This window comes from Meles meles, chromosome 5, assembly GCF_922984935.1.
Source record: "Meles meles chromosome 5, mMelMel3.1 paternal haplotype, whole genome shotgun sequence".
NCBI classification, from domain to species: Eukaryota; Metazoa; Chordata; class Mammalia; order Carnivora; family Mustelidae; genus Meles; species Meles meles.
In genome coordinates this window covers 120329236-120350779 of record NC_060070.1, presented here as the reverse complement: position 1 = coordinate 120350779, position 21544 = coordinate 120329236, and the positions used below count along the sequence as shown (strand labels likewise).

At 41.9% G+C, this 21544-nt stretch overlaps 1 protein-coding gene across 11 annotated transcripts in view; it reads left to right on the top strand.

Annotated features, from left to right (window-relative positions):
* Nucleotides 1-800: 800 nt before the first annotated feature.
* The window catches only part of ANKS1A (ankyrin repeat and sterile alpha motif domain containing 1A), a 176778-nt gene continuing 156034 nt past the window's right edge, over nt 801-21544 (top strand). For 10 of the 11 annotated variants that reach the window (XM_046005732.1, XM_046005725.1, XM_046005729.1 and 7 more), the window contains exon 1: nt 801-1106. In XM_046005732.1, the coding sequence (XP_045861688.1) occupies nt 922-1106 (185 nt within the window). In that variant the 5' untranslated portion in view covers nt 801-921. The remainder of the gene's footprint in view (nt 1107-21544) is intronic. The other variant, XM_046005733.1, reaches the window with a different exon arrangement.

Genomic DNA, 21544 nt, shown 5'->3' with positions numbered 1-21544 from the left:
ATATGGCTTGAACAGAATTGATCCAATCCATTTATTCACCCCACAACTTTTTACCGCTTACGTCGAGCTAGGAACAGTTCTAGCAGCAAAAACACATAGTTTCTACCCAATTAAGTGAGTTTTCCAATTCACCAGTCCTCAAGATCGAGGTCGGTTTCACAAACCTGACTTCTTATGTCAGTTTAGTTAATCTCATCAAAAGCAAGAGGAAGCAAATCCTGTTGGGAAGGGAGGTCGTCGTCGTCTTTTTTGCACATTTCATTTTAACAAGCCATTTCAGAAATTGGGACCATGAAGAAGTGGAGACGTTTCTATTTAAAAATTTTCCTCTCTTCCCTCATTGAGGTACGGAGCGGTGAATTTTATTTACCTCTGCATCACTAGGTCTCCACATCCACCACATATTTAATGTATACGTGCTGAAAGAGTGGGCTTGGAAATGTAGGTGCGCGTTACCATATTTCTCTCTTTGTTTCTACGCTGCCTTGGTGAATTACCGTATTTCCTATCCTGAAGGCTCCCAAAACCTTTGGGGAAGGAGCGCACTTCGGTAGGCGCATACAGGTGGGACCCGTTTGTTCCCTTCCACCTGTACAGCGGGTATCTACAAGGCTCTTTCCTCTTGCCCCGGGAGGCCTATCTCCGCAGATCCGGGTCCTTTTCCCTCAGACCAAAGACACCTGCAATCGCCGGCCGAGCCCCGCCCAGCTAGGTGGGCAAGGGGGCGGGGCGCGGGGGCGCGGTGACGCGTGACGCCAGATCCCGGAAGTGACGCGCTCCTGGGGTGAAAAGGCGGGGGGGAGGGGGGTGGTGTCCCCGGCCGGTTTGGGGGGTGCGTTGCCCGGAGACGGAAAGTTTGGGAGCCGGAGCGGGCTCGGCCGCAGCCCTGGGAAAGGGGTCCAGGGGGCGGTGGCCCTGGGGATGGGGAAGGAGCAGGAGCTGCTGGAGGCAGCCCGCACCGGGCACCTCCCCGCCGTGGAGAAGCTGCTGTCCGGGAAGCGGCTCTCCTCAGGCTTCGGGGGCGGCGGCGGTGGCGGCTCCTCCGGGAGCGGCGGCGGCAGCGGCGGCCTCGGGTCCTCTAGCCATCCCCTCTCCAGTCTGCTCAGGTGAGTAACGCCCCGGGGCTGGACGGCCGCCTGGAGACCCCCTCTCCCCGCCCGTCTTCTGGGTCTCCGGAGAGGTCCGCACTCCTGAGACCCGAGCGGGTGGGTTTGCTGGGTGCCCCGGGTCGAGGGCGGGCGGCCCACGGGGCGAGGAGTGCGGGTGCGGGTCTGCGCGGCGCCGGGCTCTGGTCTCGCATCCTGACCCAGCTGAGGAGAATGGTGGGAGTGCCCAGGTGGCAGCCGCCGCCGCCGCCGCATGGCACAGCCCGGCTTCACCCTCGCCCGCTGTAGGGTGCCAGCTGTCCTATCTCACAAGCCACTTCAGAGCAAAGAAGTATTTATTTTAAATATCCCTCACCTCCTGCAGAATCTCCCACGCCTTGCGGAATCTCGCCGCTCGCCTGGAGGAAATTCTCTTGATTCCCCTTCCACCACGCTCCGCAGGACCTGGCTTTTGTTTATATTAACATTGTGTCTGGATTTATTACGTTCAAAGTATTCCTTTAGTTCCTCTTGTGCTTAAAGCTTAAATTCTAGCTCGTAGTGAACCTCATTGGATTAGTCTGCTAAGTGGCATATGTAGAGGATTCATTAATGAGTTTATTCGTCAAGAAACAAAGCTTTAGAAAGACTGGTTTAGGAAGCTCAGGGGTGCTTTAAAGTTCTCTGAGACCTGTTGTTAAACCCTTGAATCTGGAGATGTACCGATTGAGAGAAAAAGGTCATTTTTGCATGGCTTGGAGGGGGGAATTGGAGGTGCTTTGTCAGTGTGAGTAAAATGTGTTGGTTCAGCAGCACTTTCATTGCCTGTTTTCTTTTCCTTCCTTGTTCTTTTGAGGTTTTTAAGAAGTGGAAGTTCATTTAGAAATGGCTTCGTTGGCTTTTGTTCCCCCTTAGTTTATGTAACTTCAATTTGAGTGAACTTGGACCAAAGCAGCCCAAAGACCTGATAAATTGTTAGATATTAAGCACTGAGTACAAACCCAGGTCTACACAGGACGATTTTTAAAAAGCAGTGTAAGAGAACTGTCCCCAGGAATTCTTTTGGGGAGGTTAAAACCAGTGCTCTTTGCTGCCCCTTTCTCCAGCTCCTAGAACAATGCTGTCACACAGTTGGTACTCAGGATTATTGAATGAATAAAAGTATCTCTTAGAGAATAGCAGATTTCTAAACAGGCTGATGGTGGTACTGGCAGTAATTGTTAGTAGTTCAGAGAAATGAGGCATAACTTTGGGAATCAGATAGAGACCAGAGCTTCCAGGAGGAAAACTTCAGCTGGTTTTGAAGGATGTGAAGATTTAGATAGGTGAAGTACAGTGAGAGCATTCAGGGCTGGCAAGCCGTGATCAGAGGCACAGAAGCAGGAAAGGAAACTTATCTGGTGCTAGTGGGGCACTAGAAGAACTTCCTGCCTGTAGCCTTGAGTGGTTGGGCATGATAAAGGATAATAATAATGAATGGGTACACTTCCATCATTCAGAGTGACTTAGTCTTTCTTAAGTTTATAGTCCCAGTCCCTAGATCAGTGCCTGACAACTGATGGGTATTCATTAGATGTTCTTTTTTTTTTTTTTTAAAGATTTTATTTTTTTTATTGTCAAGGAAAAGAGAACAAAAGCAGGGGGAGAGGAGCAGAGGCAGAAGGAGAAGCAGGTTCCCCACTGAGCAGAGAGCCCAATGCATTATTTGATCCCAGGACTCGGAGATCATGACCTGAGCTGAAGGCAGATGCTTAACTGACCAAGCCACCCGGGCGCCCCTTAAAAGATGTACTTCGAATGCAAGCATTCGGTTTCAGATCTTCCTTGGATTACTCCCCCCCCCACCCCGATTACTTTGATATATCTGCAGTTCTGATGTCTGAGAGATGAGAGAAAAGACTATATAAGTTTGGAGGTGACTATCTCTAATTAGCTGAATAGTGTAGCATTTGGAGGTTTGCCAGAAATACCTTAACCCCTAGTATATCCTGCTGAAGTGAGAAACTTTCAAATATCTCGCACCTTCAAGTACAGATCAAATTACCTTTACTGCTTGCACTCAGAGACTGTTGAAATTTTGCTGAGGATTTCGCTGCCATATAGTTAAGCAAGACTAGGAAATCTTTGTTGACCACAGCGTTTTTACTTTGGGCCTCATGCTAAAATGTCCCATCTCTTGTCATAAAGTGTGCATGTGTCTCCATTTCCTTGCATAAGGCACTGACCCCTGACTTGCTCTTGTGTCTCTTATGGAGATGGTAGATGGCGGAAGAGCAGCCCCAGCCTGTCATCCCTGGGATTCCTAGGGGCAGGGAGGCTCTGCAGGCACTAGTTACACTAGGTGTGTCATTAATTAGAGGTGATTCTGGTTCAACCTAGTGAAAGATTTCTGAACAACTGACACTCTATATTTAAATAGTCCCTAGGTCAGCATGTCCTCCCTTTTTAAGTTTGGGAATTTCCCTGTGCCTACACTCCCCACCTCCAAGGACCCTTAACAAGAGCTGTGGAATCATAGCTTCAGATCTGGCCTTCGCATTAGCTGCCGTACCCCACCCTCACTAGTAGTGCCACTGCAACATGTGTTTGTCCAGCTGTTTGAGTGACCAAGTAAAGCTGGCACGAATGGGAGCTTACAGCTGCAGCGGATATAAATGTTCTAAACCAATATGTGTGTTTGCCCCATTCATCTATTTATGAGCCCCCCCCCCAGTTCCACAAAGGTTTTATGTTTATTCTTTTTTTTTTTTTAAAGATTTTATTCATTTATTTGACAGACAGAGATCACAAGTCGGCAGAGAGGCAGACAGAGAGAGGGAGGAAGCGGACTTCCTGCTGAGCAGAGAGCCCGATGCGGGGCTCGATCCCAGGACTCTGGGATCATGACCTGAGCTGAAGGCAGAGGCTTTAACCCACTGAGCCACCCAGGCACCCCTTATGTTTATTCTTAAGCTACAGAATGCTCCCTCTCTCACCCCATCTCTTTATTCCTACACTTCTTGGGCTTAGGTCTTAACTTCTTAAAGCCCTCCCTAATGACCCTAATACACACAGATCTCTCAGGCTTCTACTTGTTTGGAACCCATCATCTGGAGTGTTCAGTAGCTCACTGGCTTGTACTTCACTTGCCTAGCTTTCCTAGTTTATTGCTTTGTCCTGTCAGTATAATATTTACCTGTAGTAACACTCACCAGTTGAGAACGTACCAGAGAATCAGAAAGTCAGCAAAAACTTTTAGGGAAAAAAAGTTGTTGTAAACTTCATGTCTTTCTGACCTTCACGTATTTACTGCACATTTATTCCAAGGCAGTACAGTATATTGTTCTGCAGTCCGCCTGCCTGAATTCACAGTATACTGCCCCCAGAGACTAGCTGCTTGATTTTATACAAATTACGCACCCGCTTGAGCCTCAATTTCTGCATCTGTAAAATGGGGACAGTATTGTTTGTCTTGTAGGTATCATCTTAGATACTGTGTGTAAGATACTTCAGTAGTTTCTTGTGGAATGCTCATTGTAAATGCTTCCTGTTGACCATCCTCAGGTCAGTTCAGCCCGTGCAGTTTTGCCTTACCATCCCTGCTGTATGCAAAGTACCATGCCAGACATATTATAAATGGGGTTCTTTCATACTTTGGAGTGTGTTTTCTGGGCTGTGGCAGATTAGAGATAGTAAATAAGGGAGATCGCCTGCTTAGGTAGGCACATTAGTGATGTTCATTTATCTAGTGTTTAACCGTCATCTACTTTGTGCCCAGGCCGATTGCTATGTGTGCTGCAAAGTTTAGCCCAGACCCAGGACATAGTAGGTACTTAAAATGAGCCCCTCTCCTGATACGTGGTCTGTTTCCTTATGACATTTATAGCAGCATATGTCTGTGTAACCAACTGACAAAATAAGAGACAGAAAAAGCAATTAAAATCCATCATGATTTTTCCCCACCAGTAATTTGAGACTATTAACGTAAGATGTGCATAGCCCTACACACTTGCTTATGCCCCAGGCATCATTGTACTGTAGCTTAGTGCTTTAATTTCTGTTTATTATGACTCTTAGCCATCAGATACAGATGAAATTATATTCAGTGTAGCATGTTAATGGAAGTAGGAAGAACATATTTTAGTCTTTTAATCGAAAATGATTCAAATATAATTTTTGTTACTTAAAAAGACGGCAACAGATTATTTAAAAGCATCGTTACCTGGGGCGCCTGGGTGGCTCAGTGGATTAAGCCGCTGCCTTCGGCTCAGGTCATGATCTCAGGGTCCTGGGATGGAGCCCCGCATCGGGCTCTCTGCTCTGCAGGGAGCCTGCTTCCTCCTCTCTCTCTGCCTGCCTCTCTGCCTACTTGTGATCTCTCTGTCAATTAAATAAATAAAATCTTTAAAAAAAAATAAATAAAAGCATAGTTACCTGAAATGTCTAGTCCTAGAAAGGTTCTGGGTGGCATGAATTTTGCTTTATATAATACGATCTTATTTTCTGATTGTTGAACAGATATATGCCTTCAGTCAGTACCTTGGAACAGGACTGTGTTAAACTTCTGTTTAACTCATGGTGTTTTTCAGCCTGCACACAAATTCTCATGTAATGCAGAGTTTGATATGTTGGTGGTCATACTGAAACTCCTGATTTCCAGGAAAGCAAATTCTAGATGAGAAGACAGTAAGATTTGGGTAGAAGTGAATTCTATCTACTAAAGGGCAAAAATACTTGAGAAAAGGAAATGTTACAAGAAAACATCATATATTAAAAGTATATAGAATTATGAGCTAAATACTGATATATGTGAACGATATAAAGTGAAATGCAGGGGTGCTTGGGTGGCTCAGTGGGTTAAGCCTCTGCCTTTGGCTCAGGTCATGGTCTCAGGGTCCTGGGATTAAGCCCCGCATTGGGCTCTCTGCTCAGCAGAGAGCCTGTTCTCCCTCTCTCTCTGCCTGCCTCTCTGCCTACTTGTGATCTCTGTCAAATAAATAAATAAAATCTTAAAAAAAATGAAGTGAGATGCATTTCTGAGGGTTCAGAAGCACAGAGAAACTAAACCAAAGGTAGGATGAAGGGGTAGATTATATCATGGTTTAGGGGAATTCTGTACTTAATTTCTCAAGCTTAAGATTGAATAAGAAAAGAAGCCAAGGAGGCTTACTGGAGAAATCAGAAAATTTATAGACTGTAGCATTAAATGTGGCTATAAATTGGTTTTTACTCTACGTTTTGGGTGGTGGGGGAGACTGTCCAGAGATAGCTACAGTTTGCCAAATATAAGAAATATTTTTTGAAATAAGGAATGAAGAATGAAAGCTTTTGAAAAATGGACCCCACTTTGGGGAGAATAAAAAGTTCTTCCTATATCAGAAGATATGACAACTTATTCATTGGTTTTTAAGAAAGATTCCTAATATTTATGTCAGGAATTCAGACTTAAAAAAAAAAAAGAGATGGTTAACAAAACCATTCCATTAAAGTGGTCCTTCAAAGTTCGCTCCCCATAATGATTGTGTAGCTTGGCAAGACAGCTTTTCTCATGATGGCCCTGTTACTTTTGTCATCCCATGGTGCCAGATTTCTTTTGAATAATACCTCACTTGAGCAAAATGATTTTAACATCCTAAGGAAGAGGACAGTGCTGACCAAGGACTATAGAATGCGAGGTCCTGAAGCAGGGTCTCATGGGTTTGTGTGATTTAAGTTCTCACTCTTTCCAGTAAATGCAACAAAATAAAACCAAACACAACTATCCATTAGGATAACAGTTTTCTAGATCTTACAGTATGCCCTCCTTAATTCATTAAAAATGGTTTTTAAAGAACTTCTTAATATATCTCTTTAAAGTATGATTTTATTGGGATAGCGGTCCTTTCCCAATAAAATCCCTTGGGAATTGCTGTGCATTTTTGCTTTCTTTAAAGCAGAATATGACTTTGGTTATTTTATATCTAAAAATAATGCCTATCTTAAACTGAGAAAGGCATGTACATGTAGAAAAAGATAAATTTAACAGAAGTTTGAAAAGTCAGACATTTCCCTTTTTCTGAATTCTCCCAATCGAAGTTGAAGTTCGGTTTTTACTGTCTTAGTTATGAAAATTAGAGACTAGACACAGTGAAATAGTCTTGTGGTCTGAAGAATTTGATTTGTATCTAGTCAGCTTCAGCATGTTCACTTGTCCTGGGAGATTGTGGTTCCAGTGAAAGTTGCATCCTTGGCCAGAAAAATCCCTTCAGAAGGTTCTTTTTTTTCCTCTTGGTATGCTCACCCCAAACAGCTGTGAATTTTGGTTTGCAAAAAGGAAATTAAGGCTGTTTCTATCCTAGTTTTTAGGAGGGAAAGTAAATTACTGGGTTTTATAGCCCAGAGACACCAAGGAAACCCCAAAAGTAGATAGTGGAGCGTTTGTTCTTGGAAATGTCAGGCTCTCTTGTGGGTAGGAACTTGGTCTCTTCTGGACAGCTCTCAGAAAATGTTCCCCACACTGATGTCCAAAAGATTACTGGGAGATTTTCTGTGGTGTAGAAAATTACATTGTTACATTCATAGAACATCTTCAAATAACTTTGGTGTGGTTAGAGTTAATGGTAGTAATACTAGGAATTATATGTTATGGCTTTGTATTTATCCTTTCTTAGTAATTTGTAGATCAAGTTTGTTTAGTTTACAAATCAAAAAGAGTTTTTAAAACGAGTCAGTTGTCTCTGCTTAACTTGTGATATCATTACCACTATTAAAAATGGTGGAGATGATCCAGGAAGCAGAACTGCTCCCTGACTTGCTTAACTGGCGAGGGATATAGCATGGCTCCTGAAGGTCAGGGTCTGACCCAGCTCCGTCCACCTTGTGAGGTAGGCAAGTTACGTAACCTCTCTGAGGGTCTGTGTCTTCATATGTATGTGTATAATGGGCCTGGAATAGTATCCACTTCCTGAAGCAGCATCACATGAGCTAAAATATGGAAGGCAACATAATGCCTGGCACATGGCCAAAGACTTGGTAAACCTTGGCTGTAAAATCATATGATGGGAGCCCAGTGCTTGCCGCCTTTGATTAAACGGGAATGATTTCTATTGATGCCATTTCAAAATGTATAATTGATAGCAGAAACTTCCAGACTTTTAAAATGTGAGTCCCATTTTTAGAAGCAAATGGTAATAGTAGCAAATTACAAACCGATACAGGTCCTCAATCTTTTGTCTGAAACCGTGGGGTTTAGTATCCAAAATTTCGGGGTTGTTGGAGAGTAATAGCAAGCTGCTAGTAGAATCTGGGTCAGCACTCTGAAATGTATTACCGCAGTGAAATCTGTCAATATTCACAGTAAAAGGGATAAATTTGAAGAAGCTCTGTACCAGTTTAAGGCAGGTTTTATACCTGAACTAGTTTGCCACTAACTTTAAAAAATTTGTTTTCAGAGATCTCTAGGTATCTGAATTGTAAATAAGGGATCATAGATCTTTGTATTTATTATAAAAAATTTCTAGATTCATGAAAGCACAAAGAAGAAAATAAAATCTTCTGTAACCACCACCTAAAGGAATTAACTGTTTCAATTTTGGTGTACATTCTTTGGTCTTTTTTTCTGTAAAGTTTTTTGTTGTTGTTGTTTTGTTTTGTTTTGTTTTGAGCAGAAATGACATTGTTCTGTATGGACTTTGTCTCAGAACTTCATTTAATATATTATAAACACTTTCCTATCATTTTCTCTTCAACTTCATTTTGAATGAATAAGTGGTATTCCACAGTGGGTATGGACTATAATTTATTTAATCCCTCCTCCGCCATTAGACATGCATTTGTTTTTAGTTTTCTGCTATTGGAACAGTACTGGGATGCACTGTCGTGTATATAATATGTTGTGCACACTCATGCTTATAACATTTATATACTCAGAATAGTAGAAAAACCCCATATGCCATTGTATATGAGGACTCTTACAGTAATTTGAAGGCCCCTTACATCTCCTGGGTCCTTCTGATTGGAAAGTAATGTACTGATCTATGGCTGCTAAATGTTATTACTTATATTTAGAAAGTTACCTTTGTGCAGGCATAAGATTTTTAATGGTCAAGTTGGGACCTCTCGGGTCCTTCTTCAGGGGCTAATGTTTACTAGAGGGTCATTAATAACATAAATGCAAGGAGCAACATGCTCCAAGTAAAACAAGACAAAAGCCATTTTCTTTTGTTCTGGTTTTATTATGGGAAATTTCAAACATACGGAAGTCAAGAGAATAAAATAATGAATCCTCGTGTACCGTATGTACTCATAAGACAATTACCAGCTTCTTACCAGTTTTGCTTCTTTTTAATCAGGCCTCCAACTAAATTATTTTGAAGAGAATCCTGTATGTCTTATTACTCAGTACATGTCTTTAAAAGATAAGGACTCTTTAAATATTCACAGTACCATTATTACATCTACAAAATGGCAGTTTCTTAAAACTATCAAATGTTTAGTTACAGTTCAAATTTTCCATACTGTCTAAAATATTTTATATTTTACAGTTGGTTTGTTCAACTCTATATCCAAACAAGGCCCATACATTGTATTCATTTGCTGTATCTCTCAGTCTTTTTAACTCTGTGGGTTTCATCTCTGTAATTTTTTTCTTCAGTTTATTTGTTGAACAAAAAAAGGTATTGGGCCCATTTCCCACAGTGTGGGTTTTGCTGATTGCATCTCTGAGGTATCACTTAACATGTTTATCTGTCCCTTGTAGTTCCTGTAAGCTGGAAATCAGATCGGGAGACTTGTTCTCATTCAGGTTCTGAGGCAGGATTTCTTCCTGGGGGTGTTGTGTACTTTCTTCATTTAGTCTTTATTTTTTTCGTGATGTCGGCAACCATTGGAAATCACTGCCTTGATCCATTTTGTCTTCACTTATTAACTAGAAGACTTTTTTTTTTAAGGGAGAGAGAGAATGCAAGTGGGAGCAGAGCAGGGGCACAGGGAGAGGGAGAGAGAATCTTAAGCAGGCTCCATGCTCAGCGCAGAGCCCAACATGATCTCATGACCCTGAGATCATAACCTGAGCCTAAATCAAGAGTTGGACACTTAACTGACTGAGCCACCTGGTACCCCCAATAATAACCTTTTAAAAATGTGCTCTGAGACAAGACTGACAGCTTTACTTTAGTATGAAAAGAAGTTGAATTGGTTTATAATGAGTAGGTGTTATGTGTGTTTGTATATTTTACTTGAGTGATATTTCCTAGTTTGTGCTGGTTCATCTGGCCATTTGCAAATCATGTGTTCTAGTCTTTGAAATTGTAGATCAGCTAGCTTCTAATCTTTTTTCTCTCTTTAGTTTCATGCTGGCTGTGGATGGCCCTATAGATGACAAAGCCTTAAAAAAGATGCGGTAGGGATAGAGACTTGAGTAATCAAATTTTCTTAGGTTGCGCTTTTGGAAGACCAATTTTATGCAGTTTTTTTTGTTTGTTTGTTTGTTTGTTTTTTTAAGATTTATTTATTTGACAGATAGAGATCACAAGTAGGCAGAGAGGCAGGCAGAGAGAGAGAGAGAGGAGGAAGCAGGCTCTCAGCTAAGCAGAGAGCCCGATACGGGGCTCGATCCCAGGACCCTGGGATCATGACCTGAGCTGAAGGCAGAGGTTTTAACCCGCTGAGCCACCCAGGTGCCCCTGGAAGACCAATTTTAAATGGTTTTCCCACCAGCTTTATGGGTTGGCTCTAGATAAGAAGGTCATTGTGTCAAGCTGAGTTGCTACCTAAATTATTCAGTCTCATTTGTTACTCTGGATATGTTTTATGGTGTTACACTTTTTACATGAACGTTGAAGAGTCCACTGAATTGTCTTTCATTAAGTATACCAGCACATTTCTTTGTGTAATTATTGTTGATTTCTGTTATCGCATTGGGAGTTCCCATTCACAGCTCTGATTTTGAGTTCCTGTTACGACATCTGTATGTTTTCTTTGCTTGGTTAGGAGCTCAACTATATACAAAAGCATTTCTTTTGTTATATTTTTTTCATTGGTGTTATATATTTCAAGTAGGGATGGGTGGTTTGGGTCTGGGTCCTTCTGCCTTGGCCCAGATTCCTTCCTTTGACTAGCCACACACACGGTACATTATGGAGTCAATTTAAAAGTGATAAAAGCAGCACATAGAACCATTTCGTTTTTTTTCTTTTTGACAGTTGCTGGGACAGTCAGCATTCTCCTTTAGAGATTTTGACCTCTCTTAGTCAATGACAGCATCCAGTGCTGTTATACTGACCGATTTCCTGGCACTTTCATGTTGGGCTCTCAGATTCCTTAGAGAGCATTTTCATTAGTTAAGATGAAAAAATGAAAATGAAAGTAAGAGAAATAAACTGAACTTCCAACATGGTTGAGTTGGCTGGTTCTTGCAAGACTAAGCCTGTGGCTCTGTCTCCAGGTGATGGGGTCCATCCTTTGTCATGATAACACTGCATGCTTATCCCCAGCGGTGGTGACTAGAGGCAACATGATGTATGGGGTCAGTCAAGCCTTTTACTGTGCCTGGAAAAGCAGCTCCAAACATATGTCCCACCTGTAATACCAGTAGTCAGCATTCATCGAACGTTCACTGATAGTGGAGTAGTAGCATTAAAGATTTTTACGTTTGGAAGGCATTATCAAGTGCTGGTCTTTCCTAGGATTAAGAAAGTAAAAATTTTTTATTGTCCATCCTGTTGTGCATTTTGTGACTTTCAGCTTTGCACGCGTACGGTTAGATCTCCTGATTAGAATAGTTTTCAGTTGCAGCAGAAGTTTAAAGTCTCAGGGATTTTGATTTTTTTTTTTTTTAAGGCACATTCTGTTGTTAAAGATTGGAACATCTCAATTCTTACCTGTGAAAGGTAGACAGAGTGGTACTGTTACTTGGAGTATCAGCCATTATAGAAAACACAATCTAGTTTATTTGGAGGTGGTACGTTATTTAACCTCAGAAAGATCCTTCTTAAAGGGTTTCTCTGCCTGTGTCACAAGCCTTCTCGTCCTTTCACCTGAGTAAGCATTTATTGTGATTTTCCATTGTTTCCTTTAAACACAACCCATTTCTCGAGTTATTTTACCTTTTGAATTATTGTCAAGACCCACTAAAAAGAAGTTCAGTGACCAGGAAAGTTTACAAAACACATCAGTTCAGGACTGTTTATGTGAATCATTGCAAGATTCTTAGGCATTCTTGTGTTTGTTTTTAGCTCTTTAGCTCTTCTCTGGTTCTGGCAAGGAGCCCCTACTCCTGGCTCTGTTTGTAACTCTCCGTGCATTATTCCCCGCTCTTCCTCTGATCCAGTTTGACAAAGTCTGTGCATTGAGTGGCTCTTACTTTTATCGTAGTTGGGTCTGGCTACCCCATTCTTGCTTCTCGAGGTTGTCCCCTTGCCATGATAAATTTGCAAAAGCCAGCCCACAATGCAGTGTCTGGGGTAGTTAGCGCACAAGTGAATTCCCAACACCTCAGAGTTGCTGCAAATTGTACCTGGTGGGTATGTACCTGTGTATCTGTGTACCTGTGTATTTTCTCAGTCTACCTTTGTAATATGCCTAGTAGATAATTATTGTTATTCCCATTTTGCAGATGAAGAAGCAGAGATTCGGGGACAGGTTAAAGTGACCAGCACAGGGCCACACAGAGGGGTGCAGAGCCAGGAGTCTTTCTGGCTTCAGAACTGTAGCTTTCTTAGCACTCCGTGTGACCACTTGGAGAATTTGCTCTCTTTGGAGGAGATTCAGAAATCACATACTATATGCTTAGGTAATATTTTACCCAAAAAAAAGATGAATTTGAGGTTTATTTATTTTAATTTCATAGGTACTTTTATAACACTTACTTTGTGCTGTCCACTCTCCTAAGCACTTTACGAGTACTAACCTTTTTGTTCTCATGACAGCTCTTTGAGGAAGGCACTAGTATCTTTGCCATTTTTCTGATGAGAAAACTGAAGGACAGAAAAGTCACATAGCTTGAGCCAGGTAGTAAGGAAGTGGTACAGGTTGTATTTGAACCCAGGCAGCCAGGCTCTGGAGTCCTTGCCCCTTAGTTTTTATGCAACTGGGGATTCTTCCTTTTATCCAAGAATGTAACACAAAATCCCTTTAGAACACTTTGACTACATAAAGTGAGAGGCTTATTTAAAAAAAAAAAAATTGGCAGTTTCCTTGGAATATAGGAAAATTAGATGAGGGGAATGTCTTTAAACTTATGCCAATAATATATTAGTTTAGAGGATATGAGGGAATGCCCCGCAACTCACAAAGAGGAAAAAGCCTCCCATATTGCTTCTTTCAGACTTTTCTTCTAGAAAATTCCCATCTTCCTCTCAGGCAGGTTAATGCATTCATGAATTTTATCTGGGAGAAAGTTTAGCCTCCCCCATCCCCCTTCCCCAAGTTCAAAGTGATAAAGGTTTGTTTTGTACACATGACTGCCAGATGTACCACCAAGGCCAAAGTGTATGCAAGAGAAGTAAATCTAAACAATTGGCAAGAAACCAGAGGCCTGTGTATTTGAAGTTATTTCAAACTCTTTCTCCCCACTCTGCTTTTTAACAGTTCTCTCCACTCCTTGTACCTTACTGGTGATTGATGACCACATTTTTTTAAAAAAAGATTTTGTTTATTTGACAGACAGAGATCATAAGGCCAAGAGGCAGGCAGAGAGAGAGGGGGAAGCAGGCTCCCTGCTGAGCAGAGAGCCCTATGCGGGGCTCGATCCCAGGACCCTGAGATCATGACCTGAGCCGAAGGCAGAGGCTTTAACCCACGGAGCCACCCAGGCGCCCCATATGACCAAATATTTTATCTCAAATAATAAATTTGACAAATAAATTTGTCCATAAAAGGATTTTCAGAGAATATTATCTGACCAGTTCAAATGAGCTTTGATACTAGTTTGAAGCCTGGGATTTGGGGATAGGAGATGTCAGTTACCATAATCCTTAGTGCTTTAATCTTCACAGTCCTGTGACAGAGGTACTGGTGACCACTTAATTGATGAGATTCAGAGAGGTTAAGTGACTTGTGGAGGACTAATGTTTTCCATTTGGGCCTTTAGAGTTTATTTAAAGAAAGAAGTCCGAGTCTCCAGTTTGTAGAAGTAGAAGGGAAATGTAGTATTCTATATTCTAGTTAAACAGCTCTGAAAAGACCTATGGGTCCTATATGCTTAGCAGTAATAGACGAGCTCTATTACTTTTTACCTACTAATGCAAATACCTCAGATACTGAAATTGGCAGAGATTCCAGATTTGCTACTTTTTAATCTATTGCTATCTCCATAATTGTATGTTTAAGACCTAGCTGGAGAATAGTTTCCTTGCTAGTCACTTATCAGCAGCCCTTTTGCCATCTTTAGCAGACCCAGAGCAGACTTTCAAAAAGGTTTTTAAGTAAATGATCCAGGCTTTAGTGCTTCCTTTCAAAGTTTAACGATTTGGTTCATTTTTTAATTTTTAAAATTCTTTAAAATTTTATTTATTTTTTAACATTTTATTTAATTGAGAAAGAGAGCACGGATAGGGGGAAGGGGCAGGCAGAGAGGGAGAGAAAGAATCTTAAGCAGGCTCCGTGTCCAGCGCAAAGCTCAACACAGGACTGGATCTCATGACCCTGAGATCATCACCCGAGCCCAAATCAAGAGTTGGAGGCTTAACCGCTTAACTGACGGAGCCACCCAGTGTTTTATTTTTTAAAGAGTGTATGAGAAATTAGGTTCCAGTACTTTTACTTATTATGCTTTGTCAATCAAGAATTTTTTTTCTGTACGCACCAAATTGGCGAATTAAACAGAGGTGTAATAGAGACGGCTAGCCCCTGAGATCCTTAAGGGTGGTGCTGGTTTCTGTCTTCTCTCCAAAATGGGATATACATACATACATACATACATACATACATACATATATATAAATTAATTACCCCCCTTTTTATTTTATTTTATTTTTTTTTTAAAAGATTTTATTTATTTATTTGACAGAGAGAGAGGTCACAAGTAGGCAGAGAGGCAGGCAGAGAGAGAGGAGGAAGCAGGCCTCCCTGCTGAGCAGAGAGTCCAATGCGGGGCTCGATCCCAGGACCCTGAGATCATGACCTGAGCCGAAGGCAGCGGCTTAATCCACTGAGCCACCCAGGCGCCCCTACCCCCCCTTTTTAAAGATTATTTATTGATTTGTCAGACAGAGCACACACAAGCAGGGGAAGTAGCAGGCAGAAGGAGAGGGAGAAGCAGGCTCCCCTCTGTGCAGGGAGCCCGATGTGGGACTCAATCTCAGGATGCTGGGATCATGACCTGAGCTGAAGGCAGATGCTTAACTGACTGAGCCACCCAGGCATCCCCTTAGTCAATCAGATTGATAGAGCTTTTTCTTAATGTCTTTCCTTTACTCATTATGATCTGTTAGACGCATTATCTTTAGTTACCATCACTTCTGTTTACCTCTCTTTAATATTTACTCTTTTGGGGGCGCCTGGGTGGCTCAGTGGATTAAGCCGCTGCCTTCGGCTCAGGTCATGATCTCAGGATCCTGGGATCGAGCCCCGCATCGGGCTCTCTGCTCCGCGGGGAGCCTGCTTCCTCCTCTCTCTCTGCCTGCCTCTCTGCCTGCCTCTCTGCCTACTTGTGATCTCTCTCTCTGTCAAATAAATAAATAAAATCTTTAAAAAAAAATATTTACTCTTTTGTGCACTGTATCATGAATTTACAGAGAGAACTGATGAAAATTGTAGCCCAGGTATACTTTAGCTTCTGCTCATTCAGTTGGCAGGTATTTATGAAGACTTAATTCTTTTGAGTGAGTTTTCATAATCATTTTAAAATGCCTATGTTTGGGGTGCCTGGGTGGCTCAGTGGGTTAAAGCCTCTGCCTTCGGCTCAGGTCATGATCCCAGGGTCCTGGGATTGAGCCCCGCATTGGGCTCTCTGCTTGGCAGGGAGCCTGCTTCCCCCCACCCTTCTGCCTAGTTGTGATCTCTTGTCTGTCAAATAAATAAATCTTGAAAAAAAAAATGCCTATGTTTGCTGAAAGGAACACATACGTAATTGTAAATTTTGTATAAGCTGATGGTACTAACATAATAATGTAGTAGAAGCTAAACCCAAGATTTATTTTGTTTGTGTGTGTTGGGGAGAGGGGAGGTCCTATCGTAATTTATGAAATTGATTGCTTATAACTTGTGTGTTTTTATCTTGATATTGATGCTTCCCAGTTGGCTTATTGTATGTAGCCTTTGGTCATCATTCTAAAAAACCAATTACCCATAAGCTACTTTAAAAGTCAAATCACCAGGTAGAAATACACTTTTTTGGTGGATCAAATTAGCTGTGAGTTCAGACCACTGAAAAACATGTGAATGTTATCTAAAAACATAATGACCGCCATTTAATTTATTTATGTGTATATACACATACATAATTTTTTTGAATGCTTTCCTCTTGCTAAGGTGTTACCTGATTTTCTTTTGGTGATGAATTAATGAGGTTATTGGAGTCATCATATGATGAATCTGACTGGCATCAGGTTTCCTCATTAACAGGTACTGGGGACTTGTAAGATTTTAACACCAATAGGCTTAACCTGCTGCTTTTTATCATTGTTTTGTGATTCACATTTTTTTAAAAAGATAGATTTATTTGCGAGAGAGAGAGAGAGAACACAAGTAGGGGGGTGGGGGCAGAGGGAGATGAGAGAGAATCTCAGGCAGACTGCCTGCTGAGTGTGGTGCTGATGTGGAGCTCAATCCCATGACCCTGAGATCCTGATCTTAGGCAAAACCAAGAGCCGGCCAATCAACCAACTGAGCCACCGAGGCACCCCTTGAGTCACATTTGTTTTAACTTCTTTGTTTCTCATTGCACACTTAGTATTTATTCTTAGAAGTTCGGATTGGTCTTTGGATTCGTGTGGCCATCTGGGTTTGAGTGGAACAAAATCTAAGTCTTATCTCTCTTCCTTGATGGATTTTGATTTTAGCCTTTTTTTTTTTTAAAGATTTTATTTATTTGACCACAGAGAGAGAGAGAGAGAGATCACAAGTAGGCAGAGAGGCAGGCAGAGAGAGAGGGGGAAGCAGGCTCCCCGCCGAGCAGAAAGCCCGATGCGGGGCTCAATCCCAGGACCCTGAGACCATGACCTGAGCTGAAGGCAGAGGCCCAAGCCACTGAGCCACCCAGGTGCCCCTGATTTTAGCCTTTTATATGTTGTTGTAGATACCTGGACAAAACCTGTAAATTAAGCTTTAAGTTCTTCTTTATAGAGTTTTAGCTTGGTCTAGGGCTGTCTAGATCCCTGGGATCTAGAAAGTATGTATGTCTCCTACTTTTAGCCACAAGTCTCTCCATGTGTGAACTCTGAAGGGAAGAGGAGGACATGGGCGAGACCGAAAAATCAATCTGCAGGAGACATTGTCTCCAGCAACCTTCCTCCTTCTGAGTACACCCTGCCTCTGGGACAGCACATGGAAGCGCAGTCCGTCGAGGCCTTCCACCTAGTACCACTTCAGCCACACTCTAACTGAATGAATTTGGGAATGTTTTATCACTTCACTCGTACCTCAGTTTTCCCATCCATAAAACAAGGCAGTGTTTGCAGCGTGTCCTGCCAGGGGTCCCAAGGAAGGAACATCAGCACATCATAAAGCAGTTGCAGAGTCAGACCGCAGCTTACTGTCCTCATGCTGTGTGCTGGAACTGTGCCAGGACTTTGGTGTACCTTGTCCAGAAGGGTAGGTCAGAAGAGGAGGAAGTCTGTCTGTCCCCTCATCTATGGAGTGTGGAAGTGGGCCACTGCTCCTCCTGCTCTTGAAGCTTTCATAAACAAACACTCATCACTGTATGTTATACATACTGCTGTAGGAGATATTTAGGAATACAAAATCTGTCAGTTCCCTTAAGAAATTGGCGTGATTCATGGACTGTCACAACTGTTATGTTTTCCATTAGGCCAGAAGGATATTATTTGATATTTATTGTATTATTGTAACCTGAATTTTACCACCTAAATGGAATGATCACATGCTGCTTCCTACGTTAAAATATTTTTTTGTTAGGAATTTGTCGTGTTGAACATTTTAACATGGAAAATTCCGTTAGCCATGTGAATTTTTGCTTGTTTCAGAAAAGTCAGTAAGTAAAATACTATATGAATATATATTGATTCTCTTGAAGCTTTTAACTTCCCAAGAATTACTGCTTTCTTGACTGGGATATACTATATTCATTTAGTCTAAAATGAGACTGATGATACTGTAAGCAAATTTTGTTTGCTGGTACTTTTTATTATATTACTTTCTCTGAAGATATATATTGATGGGAAGGTTGTTTTCTTGATTAAAAAAAGTAACATCAAGAAAAAAAGGGAGGAAGGGAGCGAGGAAGGGAAGAAGGAAGGAAGGAAGGAATTGGTTTGATTAGAACAATGATAAAATGACGCTGTCAACTCCTCAGAGAAATGGTTGATTCCAGGACTGAGTCAGGGAAAATAAAAAAGACGGGTACATCAAAAGACCACGGAAGCCAACCTGGAACCACTCTCAACAGCCAAAGCTGGAATTTGAACAGCAAAATAAATAACAGTAGTATTGGATTATAAACCAAAGAATAAAATATCCACAAGTTAGTGATATAAATGATTGAATAAATAAATGGGAGTGAAGAGAGAGCTCTTCCTTTCAGAAGAATTCCAACTAATACAGAAGGAATAGAAAATAGAACAGAAATAGAAATCACCTTTATTACACCATAGTAATAATCGCTGCAGGCAAGATCTTCAATGGGGGCTAAAATTAGCGAGTAAAAGCTCAAGGAGAGACAGGATATTTGCATGGTCTTAAAGCTTCTTCCCTAAAATATATATTGATTACTGTTATGCTCTCAACCCATGCCCTCATATTCTTCGAAACTTTTCTCTCCAGGAGATGGAGTTTAATTCCTCTCCTTTTGAGTGTGGGCTGGACTTAGAGACTGGATTCCAAATCATAGAGTATGGAAGGGGAAAAGCAATAATTTCCTAGTGGAAGAACCTGGCAGACACCACCTTAACCAAGTGGTCAAGGTTAACATTACTGGTGGTGAGTCATGTTGCTATCACTTACCCCTGATAGGATGTGGTGAGGATACTTGACCTCCTATTTTCTTCCCTGAAATCGTCCTGTGGTGTAATCATGAGAAAACAGATAAACTCAAGTTGAAGGACATTCTGTAAGATACCTGACTAGTACTCTTTAAAAGTGACAGGGTCATGAAAGACAAGGAAATACGGCAGAACTGTTGCTGACTGGAGACTAAGGAATTATGACTACAAAGTGTGAAGTGCAATCTTGGAACAGGAAAGGGGCCTGAGTGTGAGAACTGGGGAAATCTGAATAAAGTCTGCAGTTTAGTTAATAGTATTGTCCTATTGGGGCGCCTGGGTGGCTCAGTGGGTTAAGTCTCTGCCTTCAACTCAGGTCATGGTCTCAGGGTCCTGGGATCAAGCCCCACATCGGGCTCTCTGCTCAGCAGGGAGCCTGCTTTCTACCCCCACCCCCCGCCTTCCTCTCTGCCTTCTTGTGATCTCTCTCTCTCTCCCTCTGTCAAATAAATAAATAAAATCTTAAAAAAATAGTACTGTACTCTTACAATATACCATATACAATACAGCATTGGTATCTTACATTTTGGTCAGTGTACCATGGTTATGTAAGATGTTGACACAAGGGGAAGCTGAGCGAAAGATATACAGGAACTCTGTACTATCTTTGCCATTCTTTTGTAAGCCAAAATTAATTTCAAAATAAAAAGTAAATAAAGTTCGCATCAGATAGTGGCTCTGGAGTCATATTGTCTGGGTTCAAATCTTGCCTTTGCCACCTACCAACTGAGAGATAATAAATGACTTTCTTAATTTCTTTGCCTCTGTTCCCTCATCTGTAGTAATAGTTCTCTTTAGGTACTGAGCATGTAGCTATGGAGGTGAACTGTGTGCTCAAGGACTTTGGAATGGAAGAAGATGGTGGCAGGGTGAGGGCAGACCCCTCCTCCCATACCATAGCCTCCTGGCAGGTGAGACTTGAGCCCCACCCTTGAAGAAAGCCCAAGACTTAGCTGATGGGAGAGTGGTGTGGAGGAGGAAAGGGAACAGCTAGGGGCAAAGGTAGAGAACCTATATTGGGAAAGCTCTGTTTGAGTAGTGAGTAAGCCTTGCCAGGAGAGTGCAGACTACCTGTGGAACCAGTGAAGGGTGGGTGGGTGCCAGCTTGGATGCTGGCTTGATCAAGTTTAGACTTCAGCTCTAGGCCACAGGGAGGTGGGGAGGGGAGGGAGGGAAGGAGAAAGGGGGGAAGTGGGGGAGGCAAGAAAGGGAAGGGGGCAGAAGGAGGGAAAGAGAGAGAAAGAGAGAGATTACTTCAAAAATTGTCAGCCCCAACAGGATTGTGATTGCACTTTGAGTATCTGTTGATTGAGGAAATATGTTATGACAGAATGACTGTGAAGGTAGTAATAATACTCTGCAGTGAATGTGCTTTATTAAGTATGGGAGCTTCTCTGTACCTTTGGGACATTGTAATATGTGTGGATGAGACATTTATTCTGCCTGCTATCAGTGCTTACTGACCTTTTATAATAACACTTTGGCCCCAGGGCTTAGAACCGCTGCTGTCAGTGACCAGGAGCCTTCAGTGTACAAGCATACTTTAATTTCAGAGCCTTGTCTTTGGGGTTGTCTTCTATCACACAGAGAGAGGGGATGTGGGTGTTTCTTTTACTAGTTAAAAAAAAATCTTGGCATATAATTTATATACTGTTGAGTACATCGACATTAAGTGTACAGATCAATGTAGGGTTATCCGTGTATACATCTGTCTAGTTATCAACTAGATCAAGATGTAGAACATTTCGAAGACTCCAGAAGGCTCTCTTGGTCACTTCCCAGCCAAAAATGCCCCTTCTTGAAGAAACTACTATTCTGCCTTCTGTCACCATCAGTTTTTGCCTGGGAATGTGTTCCTTTTTCTCCCCCATTCACCCAAGCCCATGTAGTACAGTGAGCCTAGAGCAGGGATCGGGTCTCTTTGTGCCTAGTACCACACTAGACAGAAACCCAGACTTAAATAAATTCTCTCGTAAAATCACAGACCTAGGCTATGTGTTACTTATCTAAATGCAATCCCATATCTCACTGACTACAGAATCCTTGCCTTTTCCATGATCCCATGCTGTGTTCCTTCAGCTGACATTTATCATAATCATCATCATCATCATTAATGTAAAGTCACCTTAGTAGTTTTCTTTTTCTTTGAATAGTTTACAGGGTAGTCAGCAACAGTTAACCCCCAGACCCCCTTCTGTTCCCCTTCTGTGCATTTTTTCGTAACCCTTTTGGGAAGTAGAGAGAGTTGTGCTGATTTGGAAGCAAAAGACCATGGCAGTTTCTTCATTTAATAGGTGCCAGACCACGTGCTAGCCAGTGGAGTTAGAAAAGAATCTAAATTCC